Here is a 27,688-nt window from a genome sequence, read left to right on the forward strand (position 1 = left end):
CCCCCCTCTCTCTCTCTGCCTGCTTCTCGACCTACTTGAGATCTCTGTCAAATAAATAAATAAAATCCTTAAATAGGCAATGTCCTATGAAAAAATTTTTTAAAAATATTTGGTATTTTCGTTGGATAAAGCAAGCTAGTATAATGTATGTTTTGATGTCATAAAAGTAGGAGTTAATTTTAAAACCATGAAATTACTATCTTAAAAGTAGATAGTTACAACTATTCAATTTGTTGTTGTTCTAAAGGCAGCCCCTTGGGCTACCTTTCGTAGGTCAGGCTACAAAAAGATTCCTGCTCCCTTGCTTTTTTATTTTTTTATTTTTATTTTTTTAAAAGATTTTATTTACTTATTTGTCAGAGAGAAAGAGCATGAGCAGGGGAAGTGGTAGGCAGAGAGAGAAGCAGGCTCCCTGCTCAGCAAGGAGCCCAATGCGGGACTTAACCCTAACCCTGACTCAACCGACTGAGCCACCCAGGTGTTCCTCCCTTGCTTTTTAGAAAAACAATTATTTTGTTTTTCAGATAATCCAAGCATGATTTGTAAGACTGTTAGGAATTCCTGAAAGAGTGCATAGAATGCTTCCAGCAGTAATGGAGAGGAGAGTAGATCTACCAGTGACATTTTTATTTGAGAAGTACAGTATTTAAAAATCAGGGCTTTTCATTCATAGTTGAATTGAGAGTTTATGCCTACATTTATATTCATAGAATTGGTTGCACGGCATTTTAAGAAAATATTTTTAATTTTTAATAATGTCATTGTACCTCACAAATGACATTTTTTTTTTTTACTTCTGAAGCATTTTTCTCTTTTTTTTTTTTAACTGTAATGCTCCAGAATTCCACCGTTCATTATACTATTGGCTAAATAGCTTAATGCAACCAAAAGAAAATAAAAGCATACTTTTAACAAGTACTATATTTTTTCTGATTAGAACAGAAAATGATTACATGCTTTTTAAGGAAGAAAAAGTACGTAAAACTAGGGGGAGAAAAGAGAAATACTGCTTTAATCATTCCTCCGTCCAGATCCTACCCAGGATTGGGAGGGTTAGAGAATCCCTGTGAATTACTATCTGGTGCATTTCTTTCTCTTTCTCTCTTTAGATTTATTTATTTAATTTTATTTTTTTAAATACAGATTTTTTAAAAAAAGATTTTATTTACTTATTTGACAGAGATCACAAGTAGGCAGAAGAGCAGGCGGTGTTGGGGGGTGGGGGGAAGCAGGCTCCCCACTGAGCAGAGAGCCCCATGTGGGGCTCAATCCCAGGACCCTGGGATTATGACCTGAACTGAAGGCAGAGGCAACCAGTCACCCCAGATTTCATTATTTTAGAGAGTGCAGGGTTGGGGGGAACGGGAGAGAGAAACAATCTCAAGCAGACTCCCTGCTGAGCAAGGAGACCAGCTAGGAGACCAGCAGGGGGCTTCATCCCATGACCTTAAGAGCATGGCCTGAGCTGGAACCAAGAGTTGAACTCCTGAGTGACTGAGCCAAGCAAGCACCCCTGGTGCATTTCTTGACCATGGCAGGATGTTGCATCTGGAAGTATTGACAAGGTTATCTGTTGTTTGGTAAGCAAAGGTCAGATTTCAATAGACCTAAAACAAAAATGTTCTTACTTTGAATGTCTGACAAACGATATTTGCCAATACGGGAAACTGAGGTACTAATGGTGCCTCCCTGCAGTATGTGACAACATGGCAATGTTAAGGTCTTAGTGAAGTAGAACTCAGCGAAGACGAAGATTTGTAGTACACCGAGAACACCCCCATAAACACTCATGTTTGCCTAAATTACTTTCTCATGTTTCCCCTAGATGTAGAAGCATTTTGACCCAGGGATTAAAAGTAATTCAAGACAACGATTTTCCTTGCGAAAATGTCTTTTACTGTTTTGTTAAAGAATACTAAATAGCAATGTGTGTTTGACAACCCTCCTGCTCCTATCGTTCTCCTAGGCTTTGTACCCAGGTACCAAGAGCTGCAAACACCCTGCAGTTCCCCTAGAGCTGATAGGCGGAGTGGTGGCTGGGATTCCTTCCCGTGCTAAACCTGCACAAATCCATGATTCTGTGATAGTGGAAGAACAAAGCGAAGCTCAGTGCAAGGCATTTGTAGTCCCTCAACTTTGAGATGGCTTTCAGAATGTTAGTTTTGCTCATCAACTAACATGGCAAACATTTATTTGGTATTTGCTATTTGTCAGGCCTGGTGTAGACATGGATCTTTTTTTTTTTTTTTTTTTTTTTGAAGATTTTATTTATTTATTTATTTGACAGAGATCACAAGTAGGCAGAGAGGCAGGCAGAGGGAGAGGGGGATGCAGGCTCCCCGCTGAGCAGAGGGCCTGATGGGGGGCTCCATCCCAGGACCCTGAGATCATGACCCGAGCCACCCAGGCGCCCCAGACATGGATCTTTTCAGCTAACCCTCACGCCCCCGCTCCGAGAGCTAACAATGAGGGAACATTTATTGAGTCCTTACTATATGCCAGGCATTGGTGTAGACTCATTAATATGGTACTTCATTGAATCCTCACACAATCCTATGGGGGAAGGGACTATTCTCTCCCTTCTATGGATAAGGAAACTCAAGTTTGGAGAGGCTAGGGGAGCTGCGCCGGTCATCTAAGCGCAGAAGGAGGACGAAATCCCACAGAGACCTCAGAGCCTGCACGCCGGGTCACGGAACTGTAATAAGGCGTGGAATGCTTTGAGACTACTGACATCAGAATTAAGATACTTTGGCATCTGCCCTCATGCCGGGCAAAACGTTTTGTGTTCTTTTTAAGATCCGCTTTCGGAGTGCTGACAGCGCTGTGCGGTAAAAACAAACCACACAAAACTCTTCCAAAAAACCAGGAGAAGGACCATGAAAACAGTTCAGCCGCGCTCCACAATTACAGCACTGCAGCCTTACCGCTTACTGGCTGCATCCCAAAGTCCTCCTAAAAATCGAGTTTATTTAAAGGACCGCGTTTAAGAAGCCGGGGTCCGTGGGCTCGCTCTTGCTGAGTGACTGAATTCACTCTAGGTTGGGGGCAGACTTTTTCGTGATCCCTCGGGTGGAGATTCAAGAGCGCACGGCCTGTGGGCGGGGCCGGGATGCTGGGCCCGGGCCGGGGGCGGGCTCTCTCCTGCGGGCCGCCCAATCACCGCCCGCCGCTCCGCAGGTCCCCGGCCGATTGGTGGTTGCCATAGCTCCGGTTGGTTTGACAAGATGGCGGCGGCGAGGCGGCGCGGGCCGGGCCTTCTGGCCCTGTGCTTCCCAGCTTCTAGGGCGGGCGCGCTTCTGTGAAGCCAGTCCCGCCAGGCCCCAGGCATGGGCTTGCCGCCTCCGGCGCCTCCGCTCTTGGGGCTCCTCCTTCTGCTGGGCATCCTGAGGCCGCTGTGGGGGGACCTGGGTGTGTACCGCAGGGCAGAGGCCTGCAGGCTGCGGGTTGGGGATGAGGCGTTTAAGGGGCCAGACTTGGGACTCCTCCCGGGGTCCTTGCAACTAGTAAGTCCGCCCTTCCCCTTCCTTCCCGCCTAGTTTTCCTTCCTGCTTTCATCCGCATGACCGGTCCCGCGGTCACTGCGTCCCTGGTGGGAAGCACCGAAGGTGTGACCGTGTCCCTGACCCTGCTGCAGGACCAGGAAGGTAAAACGTCCGGCCCTTCCTGTGGGGGTGGCGTTGGGGGTGGGGTGGGCGGGGTCAGGCCGCCCAAGGAGCCCGGGGAGGTGGCATCTGCAGGATGTGGCATCCTCGGGGACCTCGGCCGCCTTCCCCCGGCAAAGTCGCCATGGGAGCAGGGCTGGGAGGCTGCTGCGGACCAAAGAGGTCCGACGGGCGGGCTCGGGGAGAGAGCTTGGGACAATAATGGCTAACATTCCCTGTCCCCTCTGCTTCATGTGCACCCCGCGTTTTCCCAGCAGGAACAGTAATATCCTTTCATGCCATTTAACAAATGAAGACACTACAGAGAGGCTGTCACTTGTCACTTGTCCACAGCCGTACAGCTTGTAACAGGCCCAGTCCCCGGCTGGGAACAGGATTCCCTCCTACGAAGCCTGACTGCAGCCTGCACACCCGTAGCTGCTGGGCAATGGTGTCTGCGTCCTAATCTTTCCTATAGGATTATTGCCGGTTCCGGCTTGTGGAGTGCTGACCAATGAGACGGGAGACTGGAGCTTGACTGTGACCCCCGCTGTGGTAAGCCAGAGGTAAAATGTTCTCGGTGCCACCAGTGGAGACTGCACTGCACTCTTGGTTGGACATGGTACAGTTTTCTCTGTGCTTGAACTACCACGACCCGGTGGGTTATCACATCCGGTAGACACCCACCCAGCCCAGTAGGTGCTGATGCCCGGGTCAGGGGTCCTTGGACGAGTTTCAAGAAGCTTCTGAACCCTCTGAAATTTTCTGTAATGTTTTGTGTGTGTTTTTCTGATGAGAGAAGGTTAGCAGCTTCCATCGGATTATCAGATGGGTCTGTGACTCAAAAATCTTCAGGAATCACTGTCCTCACCCAGCTCTGAGCTTACGTGTAAGGGTACTCAAGCTGGGAGAGATGAAATGTCTTCCATTTAATAAATGTTTTATTGAGTGCCTAGTATGCGCAAGACATCAACTCTGGAGATAAAGGCTGGGAAAGGCAGACTTTGCTTGCATGTCAGGAACTGGGGACTGTTTTCATTGACTTTTTAATGCGTGTATTTGATGTTCTGCTGATACACTGGTAGGACGATAAAGAAACTAAAATCATGCTGGACACACTGAGTTGATTTATCAGACAGACCCGTGTTTAGTCTTCTCTAATATCCAGACGTTGCTTGGTTTCCTGTTGAACTGAGAATTAGGAATCGGGTCTTGCCTAGTGCCCTAGGCTTACCGGGTGAGACTGAACAGAATAATGTCGTTTTTGTATACAGTTCTTTTGTAAAGTGGGCTGAGGTGATGGGTGATTTTATCGTGTTTCCCATTGTATGTTCTTAGAATGATTCATGCTGTGTTCAGTCGCTTTGAAAGGGACAACATACTTTCCTTTCAGAATGCACTGGAGGTGACAGTGAGGTTGAAGAGGGGTCGGCAAAGGTGTTCCTCTAATGAGACGGAGTCCTTCTCAGAGTCCCCGTGTATGGTCCAGGCTCTTCTGGTATCAGCATCTCGCAATTCATCCTGTTTAGCTCATCTACTCATCCGAGTGGAAATTTATGCCAACTCTTCTTTGGCCCATAATGCATCAGGCAAGTAAAATCTTTGACAATCAAAACATTCACTGCCGACTTTATCTGTTGGGTTATAGGCATTTGCCACATAATCTGTACACTCTGCTCTTGAGTCCGTCTTGCCTTCCTAAACCTACTTCCTTTTTGTTTAAGTTTCTTGGTTTAGAAATTCCCACTTTGTCCTCTTTGACTTAATTCGGATCTGTTTTATTTTGCTCTACTGTTTGTACCCTTGTGGACTGCCTTCAAGGGAGAGTGTGAAGTTCGTTTCTGTGCATTGGATTCTTGTGACTCCATCTTGAAACCAAACCAAACCAAAAACAAAACAAAACAAAAAAGCAAGGGAAAGATTAATGAACGAGTTTACAAAACAAACAAAAACCCCCAAAATAGATTTTCAGTGAAAGCTTTGGATAACCAGCTTCTTTTTCCCACACACACACACACACTAATAACACACAATTTACTATTGTATACCTTTTAAAAATAAATGCCATGCAAATGGAAAAGTGCTCCTTATTGTTTTTAATAGCTCCTAGTACTCCATCCTGTGGAACCCCCTTGTTTGACTCGTCTCTTACTGATGGAATTTCAGGCAGTCCCGGCTTGTGATGTGTAACCAGCGCTACAACAGACAGCGCTGTGCACACACATGTTTGGACTTGAAAGTGGTATCGTGTTATTCTCCCTTTCCCATGGCAGTGTTCTCAGAACGAGAGAATGTAGGTGTGCCGGTGGTGAGGGGTCCGGTTTGATAGGTGCCGCCTACCGCAACCACCTCCAGCATCTCTCGCCTTTATGGTCATCTGGGATGAAGGGAGCCACGTGGCTCCTTTGTAGCAAAGGTCTGTCACTTTGAGACTCTACGGCATCATTTCCCTCATCACTGTCCCCCACTGTGGTCCTCTATGTGATTTCGGAAGTGGAGGGGATTGGATAAGCGAAGATAGGGCCGTTCAGCGGGCCGCTCTGCCCTCAGTGTGCTGGCGTGGAAGGTTCTCCAAGACAGATCTCCAGCTGCGGAAAGCAGATGCAGCTGGGTGCCTACAGCACGGAATGCGAATATATATTTATATTTGCACAAAGAAGTTCTGGAAGGCTGTCTGAGACGCTGACCACGGGGGACCCTTTGGAGGAGCGATGTGGGAACAGGAAGGGGCGGGCTATGAAGACTTCACTGTGAACCTTTTTCTTAGATCCTTGTGAGTTCTTTGAACATGTGAAGCGGTGACCTATTTAAAGGTTTCAAGTTTTATTTTTAGAAGAAAAAACATTCTCTAATGTTTAAAATTGAAAACAAACCCACAAAATAATATCCGGGGGGTGCTTAAAAAAACTACCGGAGGGATGAAGGGTAGCCCTAACATTCAAAGTAGTAGCTTTTTTCTTTTAAAAAATCTTGACTTGACTACATTTAGGTAATAAAATTTCTTTTAAAAAAATTTGGGTCCATTTAGGTAATATTTCAAAGCATCTTTGTGCAATTAGCCAAACTTTGGAAAATTAGAGTGTCTGTATACTGATAATTATGCGATGTCCGGTCTGACCCCATGAAGGTATGAAACATTTTGCACCCAGTCAGACAGAGCTCAGAACAAGAAAAAGGATGGAAAGACAGACAGGAGGTACGTGGTATGCCTAGTAACAATGAAGCTAGCCAACAGCAGAGGAGACGTATAGATAGATACACAAACATCTATCTATATATCGTATAGTAAAACCCTATTCTAAAATGCCTTGCTTCCGTCCGACAGATGGTCAGAGCCTTGTCTGGTCTCAGTGACATAGTCTGTTACTCAGACCTTCTCCTCATTCCTGATGCCATTGACATACAGGGGTTCTACTATATGATAGTGTAGACTACGTAATTAGTGGTGCTTCACATGCTGCAGCTGTCGTGTCCTTGAAGTTAAATGTTACATAGAGTTTAAAGAAATCCTCGTTACCTAGTTTTTCAAGAGGTATCAAATCCTAGGGCAAAGGTAAAATTCAGGGGGCGCTTGGGTGGCTCAGTTGGTTAAGCGTTCGAGACTTGATCTTGGCTCAGTCATGAGTTTGAGCCCTGCGTCGGGCTCCATGCTGGGTATCAAACCTATTTTAAAAAAAAAAAAAAAGTAAAATTCAGCAGACTGAAAGTTTTACCCAGTAAATTATTGCAGAGAAACTGGGAACACTGCTGTCTGGATTCTGAGTTAGGAGGTTGAAATGTGATACAACATATTCCTTTTCCAGTCCATGTAAAAATTATTCATTTCCCTGCCCACTTTCACCCTGGAACCAGACTCAGGATGTGACGAGTTGGGTCTACAGTGCGATAGGATAGGAGGTTGAGCAGGTAGCATCATTAGATAGAATCTTGCGGCCAGATAGGCGCCAGATAAGCCATCTGAACCGTCCCTGTGGTTTCGGTTTTATCTGCTGGAGGAGGTAATGAAATGGAAGGAGTCAGTGCTTAATGTGAGCCCGTGCTATGAAAAGCATTGTTCAGCGTATAGAAACATAGAATCAGTGCCTTACGGTTATCCCAGCTTGTCAATTTTAGTCCCTCAATTATCTTTAAGATCAACCACAAGTTTCAGTTTATTATGACTCGCACATTTTCCTGTATTTGGGGTTTTGTAAGCGTGGTAGATAACAGGCCTGGGGGAGGGTTTACGCACAGCTCAGGGATTCCTTAATGTGTCCTATATGGTCCTGGTGATTTATAAAACAATCGTGCAGCTTTATTTCGAGCATCCAAAAAATCGTGGCAGTGTTTTGTCTGCATGTTTCATAGCTGGACTTCTCTGTTCTTTGTACTTTTCAGAGAATGTGACTGTTATTCCCAATCAGGTGTATCAGCCCCTGGGTCCTTGTCCCTGTAATCTGACAGCCGGGGCCTGCGATGTTCGCTGCTGCTGTGACCAGGTGGGTATGTCCTTTCCCATTCCAGGTGCAGAGGTTCTGCCGCCCGAGGGCATGTGAGGAAGACCAGCCAGTCCCCATCCACAGCTATTTGAGCGATGGGCTTTGAAAACTAAGATTGCGTTTTGTGTTGCAACTTGTTTTCAAATTGAGTATTTCCTCAATTTAATTTCTCAATCTAATACTCAAATTGAGTATGTTTAGTTCTGTCGGTCTAGTTTAGGGAAGGAAAAAAAATGGATCTCTTCCAATAAAGTCAGGATTCAGATGATTATACTGAGGGGATGGTGTTACTCTTAGTGAGAAGCCTTTACGGAAAGGTAATTTTTTTGGTAAATAGAGGTACACACCCCTCACGATGACCCCACTTGAGAACATTTCCGTCACACCAAAAAGAACCCTTTGTGCCCCTCTGCAGTATCTCCCCTGCCCACTGCCCCTCCTGGGCCCCTCTTCCTCTGTGCTCTGGCTTTCTGCATTGGCCTGTTCTGGACGTTGCGTGTAAGCGGATTCCGACAGCCTGTGCTCTCCTATGTCTGGCTTTTCTCGCTCGGCATCTTGCTTTCAAGGCTTCCACATTGTGGCAGGTGGCAGGAGCTGCGTTCCTTTTTATGGCCAAGTCACATTTCAGTGCAGGGATAAACCACAGATTTCCAATCCGTTTATCAGATGATGGACATTGGGATTACATTCGCTTTTTGGCTGTGATGAATAAAGCTTCTGTGAACATTTGTAGGCAAGTGTTTGTTTGGATGTTGGTTTCCAATTCTCTTGGGTAGAGTACCTAGGAGCGGAACTGCTCTGGCCTATTGGCAACTGTAGGTTTAACCTTTGGAGGAACTGTTTTCCAAAGTGGCCGCACCGTTTTACATTCCCATCGGCGGGGAAGGGTGGCGATTTTCCCCATGTCCTCACCTACATTTGTTATAGTGATCTCTTGGATTTTAGCCGTCCTCGTGGGTGTGAAGTGGTGGTTTGCTCTGATTTTCATTTGCATTTCTGTAGTAGCAAATGATGTTGAACATCTTTTCATGCGTTTACTGGACATTTGTGTATCTTTAAAAACATGTCTTCCTAGGCCCTTTACCCATATTTTTATTGTTTTTATTTATTTTATTGCTGTTAAAGTATAAGAGTTTATTATACCCTTCTGGAGACTAGTCTCAAATCAGGTATGTGATTTGTAACAAGTGTCCCCATTATGTAGGTCGTCTACGTTCTTGTAGGTATCATTTGAGGCCCAAAAGTTTTGTAATTTGGAGTCTGGTTCATCAGTTTTTTCTTTTGTTGCTTGTGCTTTTGGCGTCATAGTTGGGAATCTGTTGCTGGATCCAGGTACTATCCGCATCTGTCATCCTTCTTTGCAATTTAAGAGGAATGACAGATGTGGCACATTTCCTGGGACTCCAGTCACTCCTGATTTTGGTTGAGCACAATTACGTTGTGGTTGGTTTCACAAAACAGAAAAGGGAAAAGCAGAAAAGGGAACTTTAGGGTAGATCTCATGCTAACAATTGCACTTACCAAAACAATTATATTTAATCAAAAAATACAACACATCGTAAATCAGTAGCAGTGGAAGTGTCCAGATGGTATTCTTGTTCTCTGTCTTCCAGACTGCAGTCCTGTGCCCGGTTCTGACTTCTGTGTTTGTCATACTTGGTATCGAAGCATGCAGTGCTAGCCACTGGCCTTCTGGGTCAGTGATGTCTTCTGGGAGCTGCTACTCACCCCTTTAGTCGTGATCCGTTCTTTAATTTGAACTGTTCTTGTTTAAAATGTATTCTTCTACTGTCAGTAAACAAGGCATTCAGGACATAACTTTGAGCTCTCAACACTCTGTGCATCAGAGAAGAAAATGGACAAATGACCGAATACAGGAATGAAGTCACTTCTTGATGACATTAACTGTTTGTGTTCTCGTGTGGACCGTAAGGATTCTTAGGAGTTCGGACTGTTTGCCCTGACTCGAAATGTCTTAGGTTTCTCCGGGCTCGGGATTTGGATGGTGATGGCGATTACTCTGTTTTATTCCCCATTTGGAATCTATTCCATATTATCTTCTCTTCATACTGTTCCCCCCCCTCCGTCTTTTTTGTGGGCACATCTCACATCCCCAGTAAGGATGGGATTCCCTGAACGGTTTGAAATCCCTGACCTGGAGGCTTATTAGGGAATTGATGAGAGGAATTCCAGCAGGATTTTACTTCCTGTGAGCTCGGAGCACAGGAGCCTGGACAGGAGACTCTGTTCCAGGCTTCCTCAGTGGCGTCCTGCTCGCCTGAGTGCCTCTGGGGGTTGGAGAGGGGGCGCCCCACGGCAGCTTCTGTGTACTCACTGCCTCTCTGTTTCCTTTCCAGGAATGCTCGTCCGATCTAACGGAGCTGTTCAGAGAGGCCTGTTTCACCGGCGTTTTCGGAGGCGACGTCAGTCCCGACTCTGACCACCTGTGCTCTGTGCAGGAGAGCCGCGGGGCGCCCGGCTGGTTCCCGTTCCTGTGTGTGCAGTCCTCGCCGGCCAACTCGCCCTTCCTGGGCTACTTCTACCATGGCTCCGTGTGCGTGTCCTCTCGCGGCCCCGACCTCACCGCCTCCAGTCGCCCCCAAGTCGGTTCTAGATTTCCGTTAGCAAGTTTATTTAGCGCGAAGGTTTTAAAAGAATTGGGCCTCACTGGAGAGAAATTGTTGATGCTACAAAGAGTTAACAGTGACCATCTGGGTTTGGGGAAGGAGGGCTGGGCTCCCCGGGGGCTTGAGTTTCTTTCTTGAACCTTTCCCTGATGTTGAAATTTGACAGCTTTCTTCTTTTTCTCCTCCTCCTCTTCCTCCTTCTTCTTCCTCCCGCCCCTCCCCCTCCTCCCCCTCCCCCTTCTCCTCCCCCCCTTCCTTCTAGAATTCTCATAACATAAAATTAGCCCCTAACCACTTTCAAATGTGCACCTCTGTGGCTTTTAGTCCATGTGTTATTTTTGTAATTAAAAAAGTGAAACAAAAGTTGAAAGGAGATACTGCCGCGAGCAGCAGTGGTCATCCTTGTCGTTCATCTACAGCTCCTCTCAGCGGCGCGCTTCCTTTCGAGTGCATCTGCGTGCTGATCTAAGAGACCGCTCAGACTTCGGTTACAAGCAGGGAGATCCGATCATGACTGTAGACAAGACCTATTTCACCATTCCGCAGGTAAGAATTTCAATTGCGATGTGCTTGGGGCCTTTAACATTTTTTCCCATCTTGTTAATTTAACTTAAAAAAATCTTATCCTAAGTTACTTTTCTCCTGTGGACTTCCCAGGCGTGCAGCTCTTTATGGTGTCGATTTTAATAGTCTCTCTTAAATTAGCCACTGTTTTTGCTAAATGTGAGAGTGAACTTCCCAACCAAAAGACATTCTCTCAATTCCATGGAACTAACTACCATTCTGAGCTTCTGTTAGTTTAACAGCCAATTTCTAATAAGCTATAAGTAGACAGTAGACAGTTTAATGTAATAGTCCAGAACTTTGAAAAATATCTCAAGGCTGTAGAGTTTTATGTAAAACTTTTTTTTTTAAGTCCAAAATCATGAGGAAAAGATATTTGTGGGAAGAAAACGTGGAGTCTAAACGGCCTCTCTTCACTGTTCAAGGAATCCATTTTTATGGTTTTTTTTTTTTTAAGATTTTATTTATTTATTTGACTGATAGAGATCACAGGCAGGCAGAGAGAGAGGAGGAAGCAGGCTCCCCGAGGAGCAGAGAGCCCGACGTGGGGCTCGATCCCAGGACCCTGGGATCACGACCTGAGCTGAAGGCAGAGGCTTAATCCACTAAGCCACCCAGGTGCCCAGGAGTTTTCTTATTTTATGTTACATACTTCTACTCCTCAACCAGCTGCTTCCAGACTGTGATTAGCGAATGAACTAGTCAGTGAACTTGACATTATTTGAAGACTAGCCCAGCAGTAGGCGTGGGCTGCGGGAAGAAGGTCCATATGGGCCACTGACCTGTGTTTTGTGATTTGACAGAGCTCATAGCCTTGTTGGGATTTCCCTTACCCTCAGGTGTCCCTGGCTGGGCAGTGCGTGCAGAATGCGCCCGTGGCGTTCCTTCACAATTTTGATGTTCGGTGCGCTACTAATTTGGAAGCCTACCAAGAGCAAGATGGTGGCGTCATCCACGCAAAGATCAAGAATGGTGCAGTGGGAGGTACGTCATGTTGGTCTGAGAAAAGAACGTGGGACTCCTGGGTGGCTCACTTGGTGAAGCGACTCGACTCTTGATTTCGGCTCAGGTTGTGATCTCAGGGTCGTGGGTTCGAGCCCCGTGTCGTCGGGCTGTGCACTCAGTGGGGGAGTCTGCTTCTCAGCCTCTCCCTCTGCCCCTTCCTGCGCGTGCTCTCTCTCTTTCAAATGAATAAACGAATCTTAAAAAAAAGAGAGAAAGAACACAGACCTGAGTGTCTACATAAACTGCGATCCCATGAGGATATAAATCACTTCCACTGGATCAACTTAAAATACTTCAACTCTCAACTGAAGGAAAGGTTTTCCTCAGAGAAAGCCCAGCACATCCCATATTCATTCTTCTCTACAAATGGAGGTAGAACTCATAACGGAGAATTAACTGTGTTGAGGTGTACAGTTCGGGGACATTTCGTTCCTTCACAGAGCTGTGCCACCACCCCCTCTGTTTAGTTCCAGAACATTTTCCTGCCCCTAAATGAGACACTATACCCTGACCCCTAGCAACCACTCCTCCCCTTTCTGTCCCTGTGGATCTGCGTGGTCCGCGCTTCCCATACATGAGGGATCCTGTGGGAGTGGTCTCCGTGTCTGGCTGCTTCACTTACCATCATGTTCGCAGGGTTCCCGGGCCGCCGCACCGACCAGAGCTCCGCTCCTTTTTGTGGCTGTGTCCTGTTCCATCCCACGAACGATCGTGCCACATATGTCACCCGCTCATCCTTTGTGGCATTTGGGTTGTTCGGCACGTTGTTGGCAGCTGTGGTCCTGCTGCTGGGAACGCTCGTGTGCGACTGTCTGTGTGGGCACACGTTCGCGTCTCTCTGGCCCTGCACCCAGTTGCGGGATGGCCAAGTCACATTGTGATTTGACTTTCTTTCTTTCTTTTTTTTAAAGATTTTATTTATTTGACACAGAGAGATCACAAGTAGGCAGAGAGGCAGGCAGAGAGAGGAGGAAGCAGGCTCCCCACTGAGCAGAGAGCCCAATGCAGGACTCGATCCCAGGACCCTGAGATCATGACCTGAGCCGAAGGCAGAGGCTCAACCCACTGAGCCACCCAGGCACCCCCTTCTTTTTCTTTATAAGATTTTATTTATTTGTCAGAGAACGAGAGAGCTCAAGCAGGGGGGAGTAGCAGGCAGAGGGAGAAGCAGGCTACTGGCTGAGCAAGGAGCCTGATATGGGACTCGATCCCAAGACCATGGGATCATGACCTGAGCCCATGGCAGATGCTTAACCGAGCCATCCAGGCGTCCCGTGATTTGACTTTCTGAGGCAGCGCCAAATCGCGTCTAGAGCAAGCGCACCGTCTTCTGCTCGCCCTGGCAGTGGCCCGCGTGTTCGCTCCTGCAGGGGAGAAGCTCTCAGATCACAATGTCCCTGACTGCCAGTCTCCTCCCCAGTTATCATCAGATGCCAAGGCCCGTGGGATCCCCCTGGGGGGCGTCTGGGGAGGTGGGGGAGGGTTAGCAGCTGGCACACAGGTCAGGCGTGGTCACCGTAGTTGCCTGGTAAGCTTGCCCTTGACCAAGTCAGCATGCTCGTGCTGGGCCATGTCTCCTCAGGAGGCTAACGGACCCCGGTATCTCCTCAGGCATCGTTACGCCCAGAGTAACCTACGAGGAAGCCGCCAACCCAGACGCATTCATCACCAGGACAGGTATTTGAACTCAGGCTCCCTGTCACCTCTGCAGAAACACGTAGGTCCTTTCTGAGAAGGGATACATAGTCCTGGAGGGAAATAGATTTTTACAAAGAATTAAAAAAAATTTTTTTTTTTTTAAGATTTCATTTATTTAACAGAGAGAATGAGATCACAAGTAGGCAGAGCGGCAGGGCGGTGGTGGGGGGGAAGCAGGCTCCCCACTGAGCAGAGAGCCCGATGTGGGGCTCGATCCCAGGACCCTGGGACCATGACCTGACAAAGGCAGAGGCTTAACTCACTGAGCCACCGAGGTGCCCTGATTTTTACAAAGAATTTAAGGAGCTTCCCCACAGTTAGAAATTTGGCCCACATTTGGTTTGTTCCTGACTTGTCTTGCCTCGCTGCACAGCACTGTCTGCCGCTTGGAGCCATTCCTCACAGCCCTGAGCTCTGTGGGCACCAGGGGCCCTGCTGGTCTTCAGGGAGCCTGTATATAGGCTTCTTCCTCTCTCTCCTCCTTTTTTTTTTTTTTTAAATAACTAAACTTTGCCATCTTGACGCAGCCAAACAAGACATTCAGAGTTCCGCTAATAGCGCCAGGATTTTTGTTGTTCACGAAGGATATTTCTGTTACCTTACAATGTGTCGAAATTCTCAACTTTATTCATTTCTCAGATCTTCGTGAAGTACCTATAATACGGTAGTGAGCTAGACGGCAGGCCTCGGCTCCCAGGGGCTGACATTCTGTCCCTTGTCCTTGCCAAACACTGGAGCGGGTGTGTGCGTGTGTCGAGCCATGAGCCGCATTCTGGGGGTCCGGCAGTGGAGCTGAAGGGCAGACCTCCCCCCTGGACACTGTGATGCTGTAGGGGAGGGGGCCCGTGCTGACTCGGTGGGGCCAGTGATCGACCTGGGCCCCCAGGAGGGTCGTTGATCTATGAAAGTATTTTTTATTCGCAGGAACACTTTTAAGCAATGAATCAGCCTCCAGAAATGTGAATGTGGAAGAACATTATATTTTTAGATGGAATAATAATACAATCAGTGAAATAAATGTCAAAATTATCCGGGCAGAAATTAATGCCCACCAGAAAGGTAAGTTTGTTGAGGGCAGTGAGAATGTTTTCAGTGTAAAACATTTCTTTTTCTTTCTTTAAGATCTTCATAATTATTACATGTAAAATTAAGTCAGGCTTGTTTCTTATTGTATTTGTGATTTAACAGAAAACTTTTCTTTTGTATGGCAAAATGTAATTATAAAGTAAAGAAAATAATACTATGGGGATAATTCCTTTTCCTAGTGAAACGGTACACATTGTATTTTCATTTTGCTTTATTTCTAGGAATCATGACACAGAGATTTACAGTAAAATTTTTAAGCTATAATAGTGGTGAAAAAAAGGAATTTTCTGGAAATCCAGGTAAGACAGTATATCAGTGTATGTCAACTGCTGACCCTACAAACATATTTTAATTCGGTACTCTTATACTACAATAATTGTAAGGCACTCTCTCCGATTTTAGTTTGTGACTCTAACCTTTCTCTTCTCTTTTGTGACACTGTATTCTTTTTCTGATAACAACTTTTTTTTTTTAATGTGAAGTGTCCTAGATAGTAACAAATTGTTGTAAATGCAAAACATTCTGTCTCTTTAGCTACTAGTCTTTTGGAAAAAAAAAAAAAAAAAAAAGATAATGCCCAATAACGTAGGTAAAATTAGCTTTTATAGAACCAAGAAGCTATATATCACGGGGACTGGGAACTTCCGGTCACGTTGTGCATTTTGTGATTATGTACAATATAACATCACCTGATTTTACTTTAATTAAGTAATTAATTGTTATTATTATTTTTTTAAGATTTTATTTATCCATTTGACAGAGAGAGATCACAAGTAGGCAGAGAGGCAGGCAGAGAGAGAGAGAGAGGAGGAAGCAGGCTCCCCGCTGAGCAGAGAGCCCGACGCGGGACTCGATCCCAGGACCCTGAGATCATGAACCGAGCCGAAGGCAGTGGCTCAACCCACTGAGCCACCCAGGCGCCCTAATTAATTTATTTTAATTAAAAAATTTTTTTTTTAAAGATTTTATTTATTTATTTGACAGAGATCACAAGTAGGCAGGGAGGCAGGCAGAGAGAGAAGGAGAAGCAGGCTCCCCACCGAGCAGAGAGCCCGATGTGGGGCTTGATCCCAGGACCCTGAGATCATGATCTGAGCTGAAGGCAGAGGCTTAACCCGCTGAGCCACCCAGGCACACCCCCCCCCCCTTTTTTTTTTTTTTTAAAGATTTTATTTATTCATTTGACAGAGAGATCACAAGTAGGCAGAGAGGCAGGTTGGGGAGAGGGAAGCAGGGTCCCTGCTGAGGAGAGAGCCTGATTTGGGACTCGATCCCGGGACCCTGGGATCATGACCTGAGTGGAAGGCAGAGGCTTTAACCCACTGAGCCACCCAGGTGCCCCAAGTTTACTTTTTTTTAAATGAGATTTTAGTGTACTTGTTAATGTGGAGTTTTGGACTTTATAGTTTTGGATTTCAAAGCAGCCTCCTGAAATTTAAGGGTTTTCAGTTAATGATCTAATTTAACAGGATTTCTGAGAAACACCATTAGAATATGTGAAAAGTGTTGACACTCTTGTCCAAAAAGAATTAATTGATTGCAACCCAGAACCAGTCAGTCTGTGAGATAAGTTGTGTATGGACAGCCATTCATTCTCTAGCACTTTCCGAGGCAGGAACGGTTTTGGCAGGAGTACACTACACGGGCATGATTCTCAAGGAATTAACTCTCTTACTTGGAAAGACGGCACCAGGTCATAGACACAACAGAGAACAATAGAAGATAATTAATACATGTGGGCTGGACTCACAGAGAGGCCTAGAACTTGAGAGCAGTGGAATGTTGACCGTCCATCTCCACTGCCCATCACGAAGGACCTGTGTCAAGTAGTTTGTGGAGGTTCTGATCTCAGTGCTGGAAGAAAAGCAGAGTGAGTCAGAGTTCTGCACTCTGGCAAGTTTCTATTCTGGGCTGTGTGGAGGAGATTGTACCTGGGAGAGGAGATAGTGTGGGTTGGGGACAGGAATAACTCAGGGGCTGCCAGGGAGGCAGCAACGGGGCCTCCGGGAGGTGGAGATGGGCGGGGACCGACCAGCGGCCGGAGGGCTCGGGAAGGAACCCGGGTTCAATTCTTGCTGCTTCGGGAATGCTCAGAGGTAAGGTCGGAAACACGCACTAGGCGTGAACCCTGACTTCGTCTCGGTTTGTAAAAAAGGCTCTAAAACGTGTTTTTGGGGACATAGGAGGAAGTAGAAGTATGATACATTTTGATTATTAGAAATTATTAATTTTCTCAGGAGGAATATTGGTATCATGGTTATTTAGAAGAATATCCTTCCTTCCGGGAGATGTATGTTAGAGCTCTTAGAGGTGAAGTGTCAACTCTAAAGTTTACTTTCAAAAGGTCTCACCAGAAATAACCTGTGTGTGTGCTCATGTAATCCCGAGAAGATCAGGCTGGCTAATTATCCACGGTTGTTGATATTCGGTGGTATTCCCTTCATCTCTGTGTGCATGTGAACGTTTCTTAATAAAAAAGCAGAAACAGTAAGGCGGGCTAATAGGAGAGACTGGGAATAGGAACTGAATCACCGGGGGTGGGGGTGATTTACCGGAGAGTTCCATGGAAAGGCTGCTTTGGTTTAAGTCTCCTTTTAAAGCGCCTGGGACCAGCAGTAGCGACCACTCCTCGAGTACTCAGGCGTGACGGGGCGGGGACTGACTCTTGCCTGCTTGTGCCTTTTCAGATTTGATTTTATTATTTTTTTTTATTTTTAAGATTTTATTTATTTACTTGTTAAAGAGCACAAGCAGGGGAGTGGCAGGCAGAGGTAGAGGAAGCAGGCTCAGCAAGGAGCTGGATGTGGGACTCGATACCAGGACCCTGGGATCATGACCTGAGCCGAAGGCAGTGGCTTAACCGATGGAACCACTCAGGCGTCCCTCAGATTTTATTCTTAAAATTTATTTAAAAAGTCACACAGGGGTGCCTGGATGGCTCAGAGGGTTAAGCCGCTGCCTTCAGCTCAGGTCATGGTCTCAGGGTCCTGGGATCGAGCCCCTGCATCAGGCTCTCGGCTTGGAGGGGGGTCTGCTTCCTTCTCTCTCTGCCTGCCTCTCTGCCTACTTGTGATGTCTCTCTTTCTGTCAAATAAATAAATAAAATCTTAAAAAAAATAAAAGTCACACAAATATCTTTGTTAAAGAAAAAAAAAAAAAGAAAATGTGTAAAGATGGTTTCTTTTCTCAAGTGTATTCTGATCACTTTGCCTGTAGGTTTCCTTTCTCTGTGTTATTCCTCTTTTATACTATCAGATGAGGGTTTGCTGTGTTGGGTTAACTTTAGCTACTTCCCATTATCGCGTTTGTCTAGGTTACCAACTTGGCAAGCCAGTTCGAGCTCTGGATATCAACAGGATGAATAATGAGACGACCTTACACCTTTGGCAGTCGGGTAATCTGGTTTGGTAATCTGATTCGTGCTTTGACAAACTAGAATTGGAAATAGGGCCTTATTTTGAATCTAATCAAGTAGTTAATCACTTTAAATTCCTGTTGCTTTATTTAGCTCATGGGGAGGGTGGAGGAGATCAGGCTTCTACAGCTTTCTTTTGTTTGGTTTTAAATTTAACTTTGTTTGCTCCTGAAATGCTGGTTATTCATAAGGGAGATTTAAATGGGGGTTGGCTGGGGTGCCTAGGTGGCTCCACTGAGTGGCAGACTCTTGATTTCAGTTTAGGTCATAATCTCAAGGTCATATCTCAGGGTCATGAGATGGAGCCCTGAGTCCAGCTCCGCGATCCGCAGGCTGTCTGTTGGAGATTCTCTCTCTCCCTCTCTCTGTGCCCTCCTCTTGCTCATAGCACATGCTCTCTCTCTCTCAAATAAACAAAAAACAAACAAACAAATAAATAAATAAAATCTTTAAATATGGGCCTGGCTGTAGAGTCTCTTGTCATTGTTGCCTGTAGCCCCAGATGGTGGTAATTGGAGATATGACCATAACTTTGATCCAAACAATGGGAAATCTTTGCGTTGGTGCCAGAGGCATTAACTTTCATGTTCAGAAAAGACCATTGATCCTGGGCCAACTATTCGGATACAGAAAGGCCCCTTTGTTCAGCTTTGAAAAGATTAGAGTAACCATGACTTCAGTTCTTGAGGAATTTGGAAACTTTATTTCTACTGATGGTTTTCGGTTTTCCAAGAAAAACTTTGAGGTAAATCTTTATTTTTGTTTTAGCAAAAATAGAGGATCATCTTTTTACTTTCTAGCTGGAAGGGGTTTGTGTACATCAGCAACTTTCAAACCCGTTTTGTTTGGAGAAGATACACTGTCTGGATGTCTTCTAGAAGTCAGGATCCATGAAAACTGTACTCGGCTCAGGTGAGTGTATCATGGTGAATCTACCTGCCTTTTGAGTGGTTTGCTTAAAATGAATTCACCCCCTGAAATGACAGACAACATGAATGTGAAAAATTGCAGTCTGTAGAACACACTTGTGGAAAGTGGGAGTGGATAGTAGTCTCTTAAGAACTGATTCCCGGCCCCTGGGTGGCTCAGTTGGTTAAAGCGTCAGACCCTTGATCTCAGCTCAGCTGTTCATCTCGAGGTGGTGAGTTTGAGCCCAGCATTGGTGTCCATACTGGGTGTGGAGCTCTACTTCAAAAAAAAAAAAGAGAATTGATTGGAACATTGGTAAAAGGGAAAATGGAGTTCTTTGTTGGCACTAGAACCCTTTCATCCCTATTTATGTAGTTGCTCTGCTAAAGTCTGTCCATTGTTGGAACCATGCACTCCTTGAAGCATAAAAAGGACAGGAGGCAGATGTAATTGGTGTGATTAACACTGAAAGAATACATAAGCCTTGGGGCGCCTGGGTGGCTCAGTCGGTTAAGCGTCTGCCATCTGCTCGGGTCATGATCTCGGGGTCCTGGAATCCAGTCCTGTGTCGGGCTCCCTGCTCAGCCGGGGGGTCTGCTTCTCCCTCTGCCCCTCCTCTGCTCGTGCTCTTGGACATCTCTCTCTTAAATTAATAGCTATGATCTTTAAAAAAAAAAAATACATAAGCCTTGTTACATGGTGTATAAGGAACTTTGTACTTATTTGGGTGGCATTTGGAAGGTGTGTTTATGGATACGCTTATGCATTCTTTTTTTTTTAAATTGAGGTAAAATTCATGTAACATAATCATTTTATTTTTTGAAAGATTATTTATTTATTTATATGACAGAGATCACAGAGAGGCAGAGAGGTAGGCAAAGAGAGAGAGTGGAGAAAACAGGCTTCCCCCTGAGCAGGGAGCCCGATGCGGGGGTTTGATCCTAGGATCCTGAGATGATGATCTGAGCCAAAGGCAGTTGCTTAATGACTGAGCCACCCAGGCGCCCCATAATCAATCATTTTAAAGTAAATCGTTCGGTCACATTGAGTGCATTCAAGATGTTGTACAACCACTGCCCTTATTTTGTTCCATCTCTGCAGAAGAAAACCTGTACCGATTAACTATCCACCCTGTTCTCCCCTCCCTCAGCCCTGACAACCACTGATCTGTGTTCTATCTCTAGGGACTGACCTGTTCCAGACCTTTCCCATAAATGGATTCCTACAGTAGGTGGCGGCCCCTTCCACTCAGCTTCAAGTTTTCGAGGTTTATTCACACTGTGGCAGGTGTCAGGGCTCTGTTCCCTTTCGTGGCTGAATCCTGATCCTGTTCCACCGCCTGGCTCTGCTCCAGCTTGTTTATCTGCTCATCCGTCCCTGGGCACCTGAGTTGTTTCCGCCTTTGGCTGTCGAACAGTGCTGCTGTGAAGGTTCATGTGCCAGTTTTGATTGGAGTCCCTGCCTTTAGTGATCGTGGGTGTAACCATTCCAGGAGAGGAATTGCTGGGTCATACAGGAATTAGATGCTTAATTTTTGGAGGAACCACCGCATCGCTTTCAGTGGCGGCACTATTTTATATTCCTACCAGGAATGTGAGATGGTTCCAGTTTGTCCACATCCTCCCAACACTGGTTAATTTCTCTTGTTTTGATAGTTGCCATGCCAGTAGGTGTAAAGGAGTATCTCGCTGGAGTTTGTAAGTGCGTGCATTCTGACCCCATTTCATCTGCAGCGTATCCTGAGTAGCATGTTCTCTGGGGAGCTGGGAGAAGATGGGGAGGCACTAAGCAGGGAAGTAGACAGGTGTAAGTTTCAGCAAGGCTCTTGACTGTGGGGAATAAGGCTGGAGTCGGCGGTCTCTGCCTTGCTGTTCATAAGGTTTGTACCTGCCAGTGACATCACTGGAAAGCAGGGATGCGAAATTCCAATTCCTTTTCTTCCTCTTCTTTTTCTGTTTTTTTAAAAGAGAGAAGGAGAGAGAAAATTCCAGGCAGGCTCCATGCCTAGTGTGGGGCACAATGGGGGGCTCGATCTCACAGATCTGAGATCATGACCTGAGCCAAAATCAAGACTCAGGTGCTTAACCAACTGAGCCACCCTGGCGGCCCCACTAAGTTCCAGTTGTTAATCTTTACTTAATCTTATGGCTCAAAGTTCTAGCTCAATATTTACGTTCCTTTTGCTCTCGGATCCCTCTGGCCTGTAAATTTAGCCTGGTGACTGGGTACGTGATCTACGCACCTCCCAAGTTTTATGACACTCAACGGAGTCTGTAAACTACATGATAGCAACATGAGTCACCAATATTTAAAACCCAGAGTAAACGATTGCTTCTGCATATCTTCCTCTAGTGGCTTAGGTCCCTCCTGGGCAGGCCATTGAAGAGAATGCAGGCTCCCAGCCGCTTTTAATGCCTTTTCCTCTGGCAAGTTTTTATTTGGGCCCCCAGCAAGCACAACCTGGACACTCCATGGAAAGGACCTCAGGATGAGCCCTACTGGCCGTGCGCTGAGAAATGTCTTCCTCTCTTGCAGGGAGAATGCTGCCGAACTACTTGACTCGTTAGTACAAGCAACTCATGTTGCAATGAGAGGCAACTCCAATTCCAGCGATCCTAGTGACGGCTGGCTGGAAATAATCCGTAAGTCAGAGCTGCAGAGATGTGCGGCGGGTAGCTCGTCGCTAGGAGTGCGTCATGTGGGCTGTGCGGGGGAGTCGTGGGATGAGTCTTCTGCCTGCGCTGCAGCTTGGCTGAGTTCTGTCTAGAGGTTAGCTGTCCGGGCTTCGGGCTCTTCACATTCCTTACCTCTTATCCATGAGGACTTTTTTTTTTTTTTTTTTTTTTTAATATTTCATTTGTTGGGGCGCCTGGGTGGCTCAGTGGGTTAAAGCCTCTGCCTTCGGCTCAGGTCATGATCCCAGGGTCCTGGGATCAAGCCCCACATCAGGCTCTTTGCTCAGCGGGGAGCCTGCTTCCACCTCTCTCTCTCTCTGCCTGCCTCTCTGCCTACTTGTGATCTCTGTCAAATAAATAAAATCTTTAAAAAAAAATTTCATTTGTTTATTTGACAGAGAGAGACACAGCAAGAGCAGGAACACAGCAGGAGAAGTGGGAGAGGGAGAAGCAAGCTTCCTGCTGAGTAGGGAGCTCGAAGAGGGGCTCAGTCCTAGGACCCCGAGATCATGACCTGAGCTGAAGGTAGACGCTTAATGACTGAGCAACCCAGGCGCACCCCCCTGCTTTTAAGAGGAAATCCGCATGAAGTTCAGTGCCCCGTTGTTTTATGAGCTAATGGCCTTCGTAAAAGAAAGTCTAAATGAAGATTGAAGATTTTCAGTCTGTTTCAGTTTGCATTGCTATTTTTGATTGCCAGGAATATGGACAGTTGAGAGCAGACTTTACAGTTTATACAAGCAATGTTGCTAATTTAAAATAAGGTGATTGAAATGATGATGCTGAGTGAAAGAAGCCAGACAGATGTGACCCCGAACCCTCCGGTGCCATGTGTACGAGATGCCCAGAATGGGCTGATCTGCTGCCACAGAGAGCAGCTCGTCACCAGAGCCAGGTGCAGATGGGAGCGAGTGAGGAGGGACTGCTAATGGATACAGGCAATAAAAATGGAATTTGGTGATGATGGCCGCACAACTCTGTGAATATACTGGAAACCATTGAATTGTACATTTAACTGGGTGAACGGTCTGGTGTGAAATGTCTCTCAGGACAGCTGTTACAACGGAAAGAAGTGAGGCGTAGTGGGTAAGAGAGCAGGCCCCACCCAGGCCGGTGGAAAGGCGGCAGTCCTGTGCCTTTGAGCAGAGGAATTTGCAGCGTCCAGACCAATAGGGACAGAGCACCAGGAGGCGGAGTGCGTGTGGCTCAGGCAGTAGCGGGGTTCACCTTCCGATCTAAAATGCTGCCCCTGAGCTGCCTCTCACTTAGCTCGTCAGGGCAGAAGCTCGAGGGCTCAGCGGGTCGTGGTAGAGCTGGACCCCAGACCCAGCCTCTTTGCTGGCTCCCCGGTGGGCAAGTCAGGGGAGTCTTGAGTATGGAAATGTCCACGGAAGGAAGGCTTCTTCTAGTGCTCTAATTAATGGCATTGCCTTTTGGGGCCAGAAAGAGGAAATTGGCTGTGCATCATCTGCTGACCTAAGTCCCCTCTTGTCACTGAGGACTCTGCCGTGCCCCTCCCCTTGGCCTGGACGGTGGTAAGCAGCTTTCTGGCTCCTGTTCTCTGTGCCTTCTTAGGTCGCTTCCGCTCAGCAGCCTGGAATTCACACAGCGGCCCATCCAGACTCGTGCCTGTGCTCTCCACACCCCTTGTGATTTCGTTTGGATCATTAGGGTCCCGGGTCCCCTGCCCTCTTTGTGCCAGCGAGGGATCATGTAATATGTCTGTGGGCCAGAAGTGCCCCAAATCACTCTCTGACTTTGGGAGGGGTCCTGGGGGCCATGGGGCGCGTAGGCTGTGACGCACCGATCCTTCTGTGCCCTGTGCTTGAGTCACTAGGCCCAGAGTTAGATCCTTTGCTGCTGAGGCCAGCTGGGTGAGCTGTGACATCCAGGGGGATGGAGGGAAGGAGTCAGTAAAGCACGTGAGAAGTAGAGAAATTGGGAGGTTTCGAGATAGAGTAGCCCCAAGGTTACATAAGAAGGACTGAGGTGGTGACATTTTGTTGCCTTCGGGGTGAAAGCAGTTGGCTTTTATGGCTGTCTAAGCCAAAATCAACCCTGATCCTGGTTGATAAACAGAAGAGATGGTGAGGGGCGCCTGGGTGGCTCAGTGTGTTAAGCCTCTGCCTTCAGCTCAGGTCGTGATACCAGGGTCCTGGGATCGAGCCCCACATTGGGCTCTCTGCTCAGCAGGGAGCCTGTTTCCTCCTCTCTCTCTGCCTGCCTCTATGCCTGCTTGTGATCTCTGTCTGTCAAATAAATACATAAATAAACAAATAAATCCTAAAAAAAAAAAAAAAAAGAGGGATGTCAAACACACACATCGAAGAGGAGGAAGTTGGAAGTCATAAATTGTCACAACTTTCAAGTCCCCCCAGTGTCCCCTGGGTGTCCCCATGATTTGCTACCTGCCTCCCGCAGTTACTACTTCTTAGTCGGTTTCATTCTCTTCACTGTGTTACTCTCTGGTGACACAATAGGAAATTGCTTCTTTAATCCCTACTAACTGGAGTTGTTAGCACGGATTGTAAATGTCTCGGACGCCTTGTACGAGAACAGCGTCTCATGGTGTTTTACTGCAACTGGATGGTATTTCTGCTAAAGCTCTGGGGAGCCTGGAGCTTGGGAACTGGGTCCAAATGTCTGCTTTTATCACGTGGGTCTGGGATTTTAAAAGTTCCGGTGACTGACTTAACAGATGAGGAAACATTTTGAACACAAGGGCTCGCATGGTCACAGAGTGACGATACCAAGAGCCTGTTAGAGACGAGAGATGTGTAAATGTGATTCCTATCCCAGAACATTTCCCAATTTTGCCTCCGTATCATGGCACTGTACAAAAACCATGGTTATTCTTTCCAAAATGCACAACTTGATATTTTGCTCCAGGCGCAGATGCCGCCGACCCAGGTGCAGCCCCGCCTGTCAGCGTGCACGGCCTCTGCGCGGAGGTTCCCGCCCGGCTGCACATCCGCATCCTTTTCTCAGATGCTGGCGCGGTGGAAGGGATGACTCAGCACGAGATCGTTGGCGTAGAGACAAGGTGTGATCGCATCTCGGATAAGTCAGTAAAGTGGCAGGTGCTCCAGAGTTGGGAAATGCTAACCTGCAGTCGGAGTGTTTATTTATGAATTGCAATTATTCGGGACCTGATTATGTGTATAAATGAAACATGTTATCATCTGCGTGTGTAATGGTAACTTGTTCTCCCAGGTGTTTATAAAGCTGTGTGAGGGATTCTGTGCGCTCTCTCAGGGGGCCCAAAGGGGAGAGCCAGGAATCTAATAATCCGTGCATACTGAGTAGGGACTACTGTGGGGAGGGCGTCTCCCCAAGGGGAAGCTGGGGGGCAGCTGCCAGAAGGAACGGGATGGAATGCTGGATGGGCAGAGCCGACAGAGGTTAACCACCAAACACAGCTGGTAGCAGTCTTCCGAGAGGGATGCGCTGTGCGTGTACGTGGTGTGTAGAAAACACCTTCATACTCCTCCCAGCACCTGGAAACCCCTCCAAGATGGCTAGCTGCTATTGGTGTTCGTATTAAATTGTTGATTGTGGTAGCTGGGTGGTTCGCTGCGCTGCTCTCTCTCCTTGCGCATATGTTGGAACGTTTACATCGCCCCATGGGGGGAAAAGCACTAGTAGAATTTGAACCTTCTTATTCTTCTTTTTTTTTTTTTTTTAAGATTTTATTTATTTATTTGAGAGAGAGACAGTGAGAGAGAGCATGGGAGGCGGGAAGGTCAGAGGACTCCGGGACCGTGACCTGAGCCAAAGATAGTGGCTTAACCAAATGAGCCACCCAGGCGCCCAAATTTGAACCTTCTTTAGGAGAATCCCGATTTATATTGTTGCTGTTGGTTCCCTGATACTCTTAACAGGACCAGAAGCGAGTGGTGGGTGTGTTACCTGCGTAATCTTTTCCTTCCAGGTTCTCTACAGTGAACTGGCAGTTCCAGTGTGGGCTTACGTGTGAGGACAAGGCCGACCTTTACCCTGTCAGTGCCTCTGTCCAGTTCATTAAGATACCTGCCCAGTTACCCCGGCCACTGACAAGGTAATCCAGTTCACGACCTAGCTGACATTATTAGGAAGCAGAAAAATATATACTTGAAAATAAGAAGTTTCTTTCTTTATTCAAGTTTTGATATATTTCATCAGAAGTGTGCTTTTTTGTGCCCATTGTAATCTTCTAAAATGTTTCCTAGATTCCAGATCAATTTTACAGAATATGACTGTAACAGAAATGAGGTGTGTTGGCCGCAACTTCTATATCCACTGACTCGTTATTATCAAGGTAGGGTAAAGCAGGTTTCTGGAAGGGTTATCGCTAATATTTTGCCAATTAAAATAATTTAAAAAAATATGTATGTGTCACAGAAAACTTAAAAAAACACATAGAAGGAGTTTTAAACAATTTACTGATAAGGTTTCCACTTAGAAATGATCACTATTACTGTTTTGGTTTATTTCTACTAAGTAATTTCCCCCCAAAGTTAAGAAATAAGAATTCTGCTTCATTTGGTTCATTTTCTTGCAGGGGAACCTTATTCTCAGTGCGTAGCCAAGGGCTTACTCTTGGCATCCTTCTTCATATTAGCTGCGCTCCTCAGTAACCCCTGGACCAGAACATGCAAAGCTTGAAATGCAGCTACCACCTGACTTCTTACAGTTCACAGACTTTTGCTTCAGTGACTTGTCGTACTCCTCTGTGCCTTTGTAAAGTTGTAATAAATGCAGTGCTTTATTTTTTAGATTTTTTAAAAGTTAAGTGCACTGTGGATTTAATTCACCTACGTAACTATCCAGGTGTGTGGAGAGATGCAGAGCAGACACTCTCATTGCTGGACCAGATCAAGCAAAATGCACAGCAGGGTCACGGTGTAAATAAATGTTATCAGACGCTTTCGTGTATATCATAAGTTCCCACAGTCACGGGAGTTTTGGTCCACATGTTATTCTTACTTTAGAAAGTATTTTCTTCAAATTCTTATATATTTCCAATGAATTGGTTGGTTAATTTCCTCTATTTCAAAGAAAGAATTAAAAATTCATAAAGCCTTAGAAATGTATATACCATAAAATGTATGTATTATTTTGTAAATATACACAAATAAATTGAGGAGGGAAGATGTGGAGGCTGAAGGAGGGAAAGCAATATTGGGAGGAGAGTAAAACAAAACCAGGACAAGAGGTCAGCACAAGTATGATCAGGTACAGGAATCATAGACCCAGGTTAAAATAAGCTGGTTTTCAGTGAAGGATAGTTTTTCCTAGTTGATGCTTGAGAGAAATTCCTCCTGTGGCTCCCTATGAGGGGACAGACAGCATGATGTAGTGTGGGGGTGGGGGGGTGGATATCTTCAACCACAGCCCACAGGGCCACAAGGCAAATCTCTGCATCTTCTTTGTGGACTAGACAAATTTTAGTCATGTATCTGATGGACTTTGTACAGGGTCAGTAAACCTAATTTTGAGATGTGACTATCTTCCCTTTCGCACTCTGATGGAATTCGTGGTGCCTTCTGACTTCCCGGACACATCAGATATGTTGTTGCATTTTCCAGTGTAAATCTGTAAGCCTAGT

The 27,688-nt window shown here is 46.2% G+C and overlaps 1 protein-coding gene across 1 annotated transcript; it reads left to right on the plus strand.

The window, feature by feature from the left end:
• Positions 1 to 3,206: 3,206 nt before the first annotated feature.
• TCTN2 (tectonic family member 2) lies at positions 3,207 to 27,173 on the plus strand. Its single transcript, XM_082698407.1, is given in 19 exon segments — positions 3,207 to 3,411; positions 3,540 to 3,647; positions 4,123 to 4,199; positions 5,038 to 5,233; positions 8,022 to 8,122; positions 10,480 to 10,676; positions 11,169 to 11,295; positions 12,153 to 12,297; positions 13,930 to 13,995; positions 14,941 to 15,075; positions 15,324 to 15,401; positions 18,416 to 18,496; positions 19,318 to 19,429; positions 21,962 to 22,068; positions 24,991 to 25,144; positions 26,033 to 26,158; positions 26,310 to 26,398; positions 26,642 to 26,695; positions 26,698 to 27,173. Coding segments are annotated over 19 exon segments (2,055 nt in total). The 5' UTR covers positions 3,207 to 3,329; the 3' UTR covers positions 26,718 to 27,173.
• Positions 27,174 to 27,688: the final 515 nt, after the last annotated feature.

Source organism: Mustela nivalis, assembly GCF_964662115.1.
Source record: "Mustela nivalis genome assembly, chromosome: 14".
NCBI lineage: Eukaryota > Metazoa > Chordata > Mammalia > Carnivora > Mustelidae > Mustela > Mustela nivalis.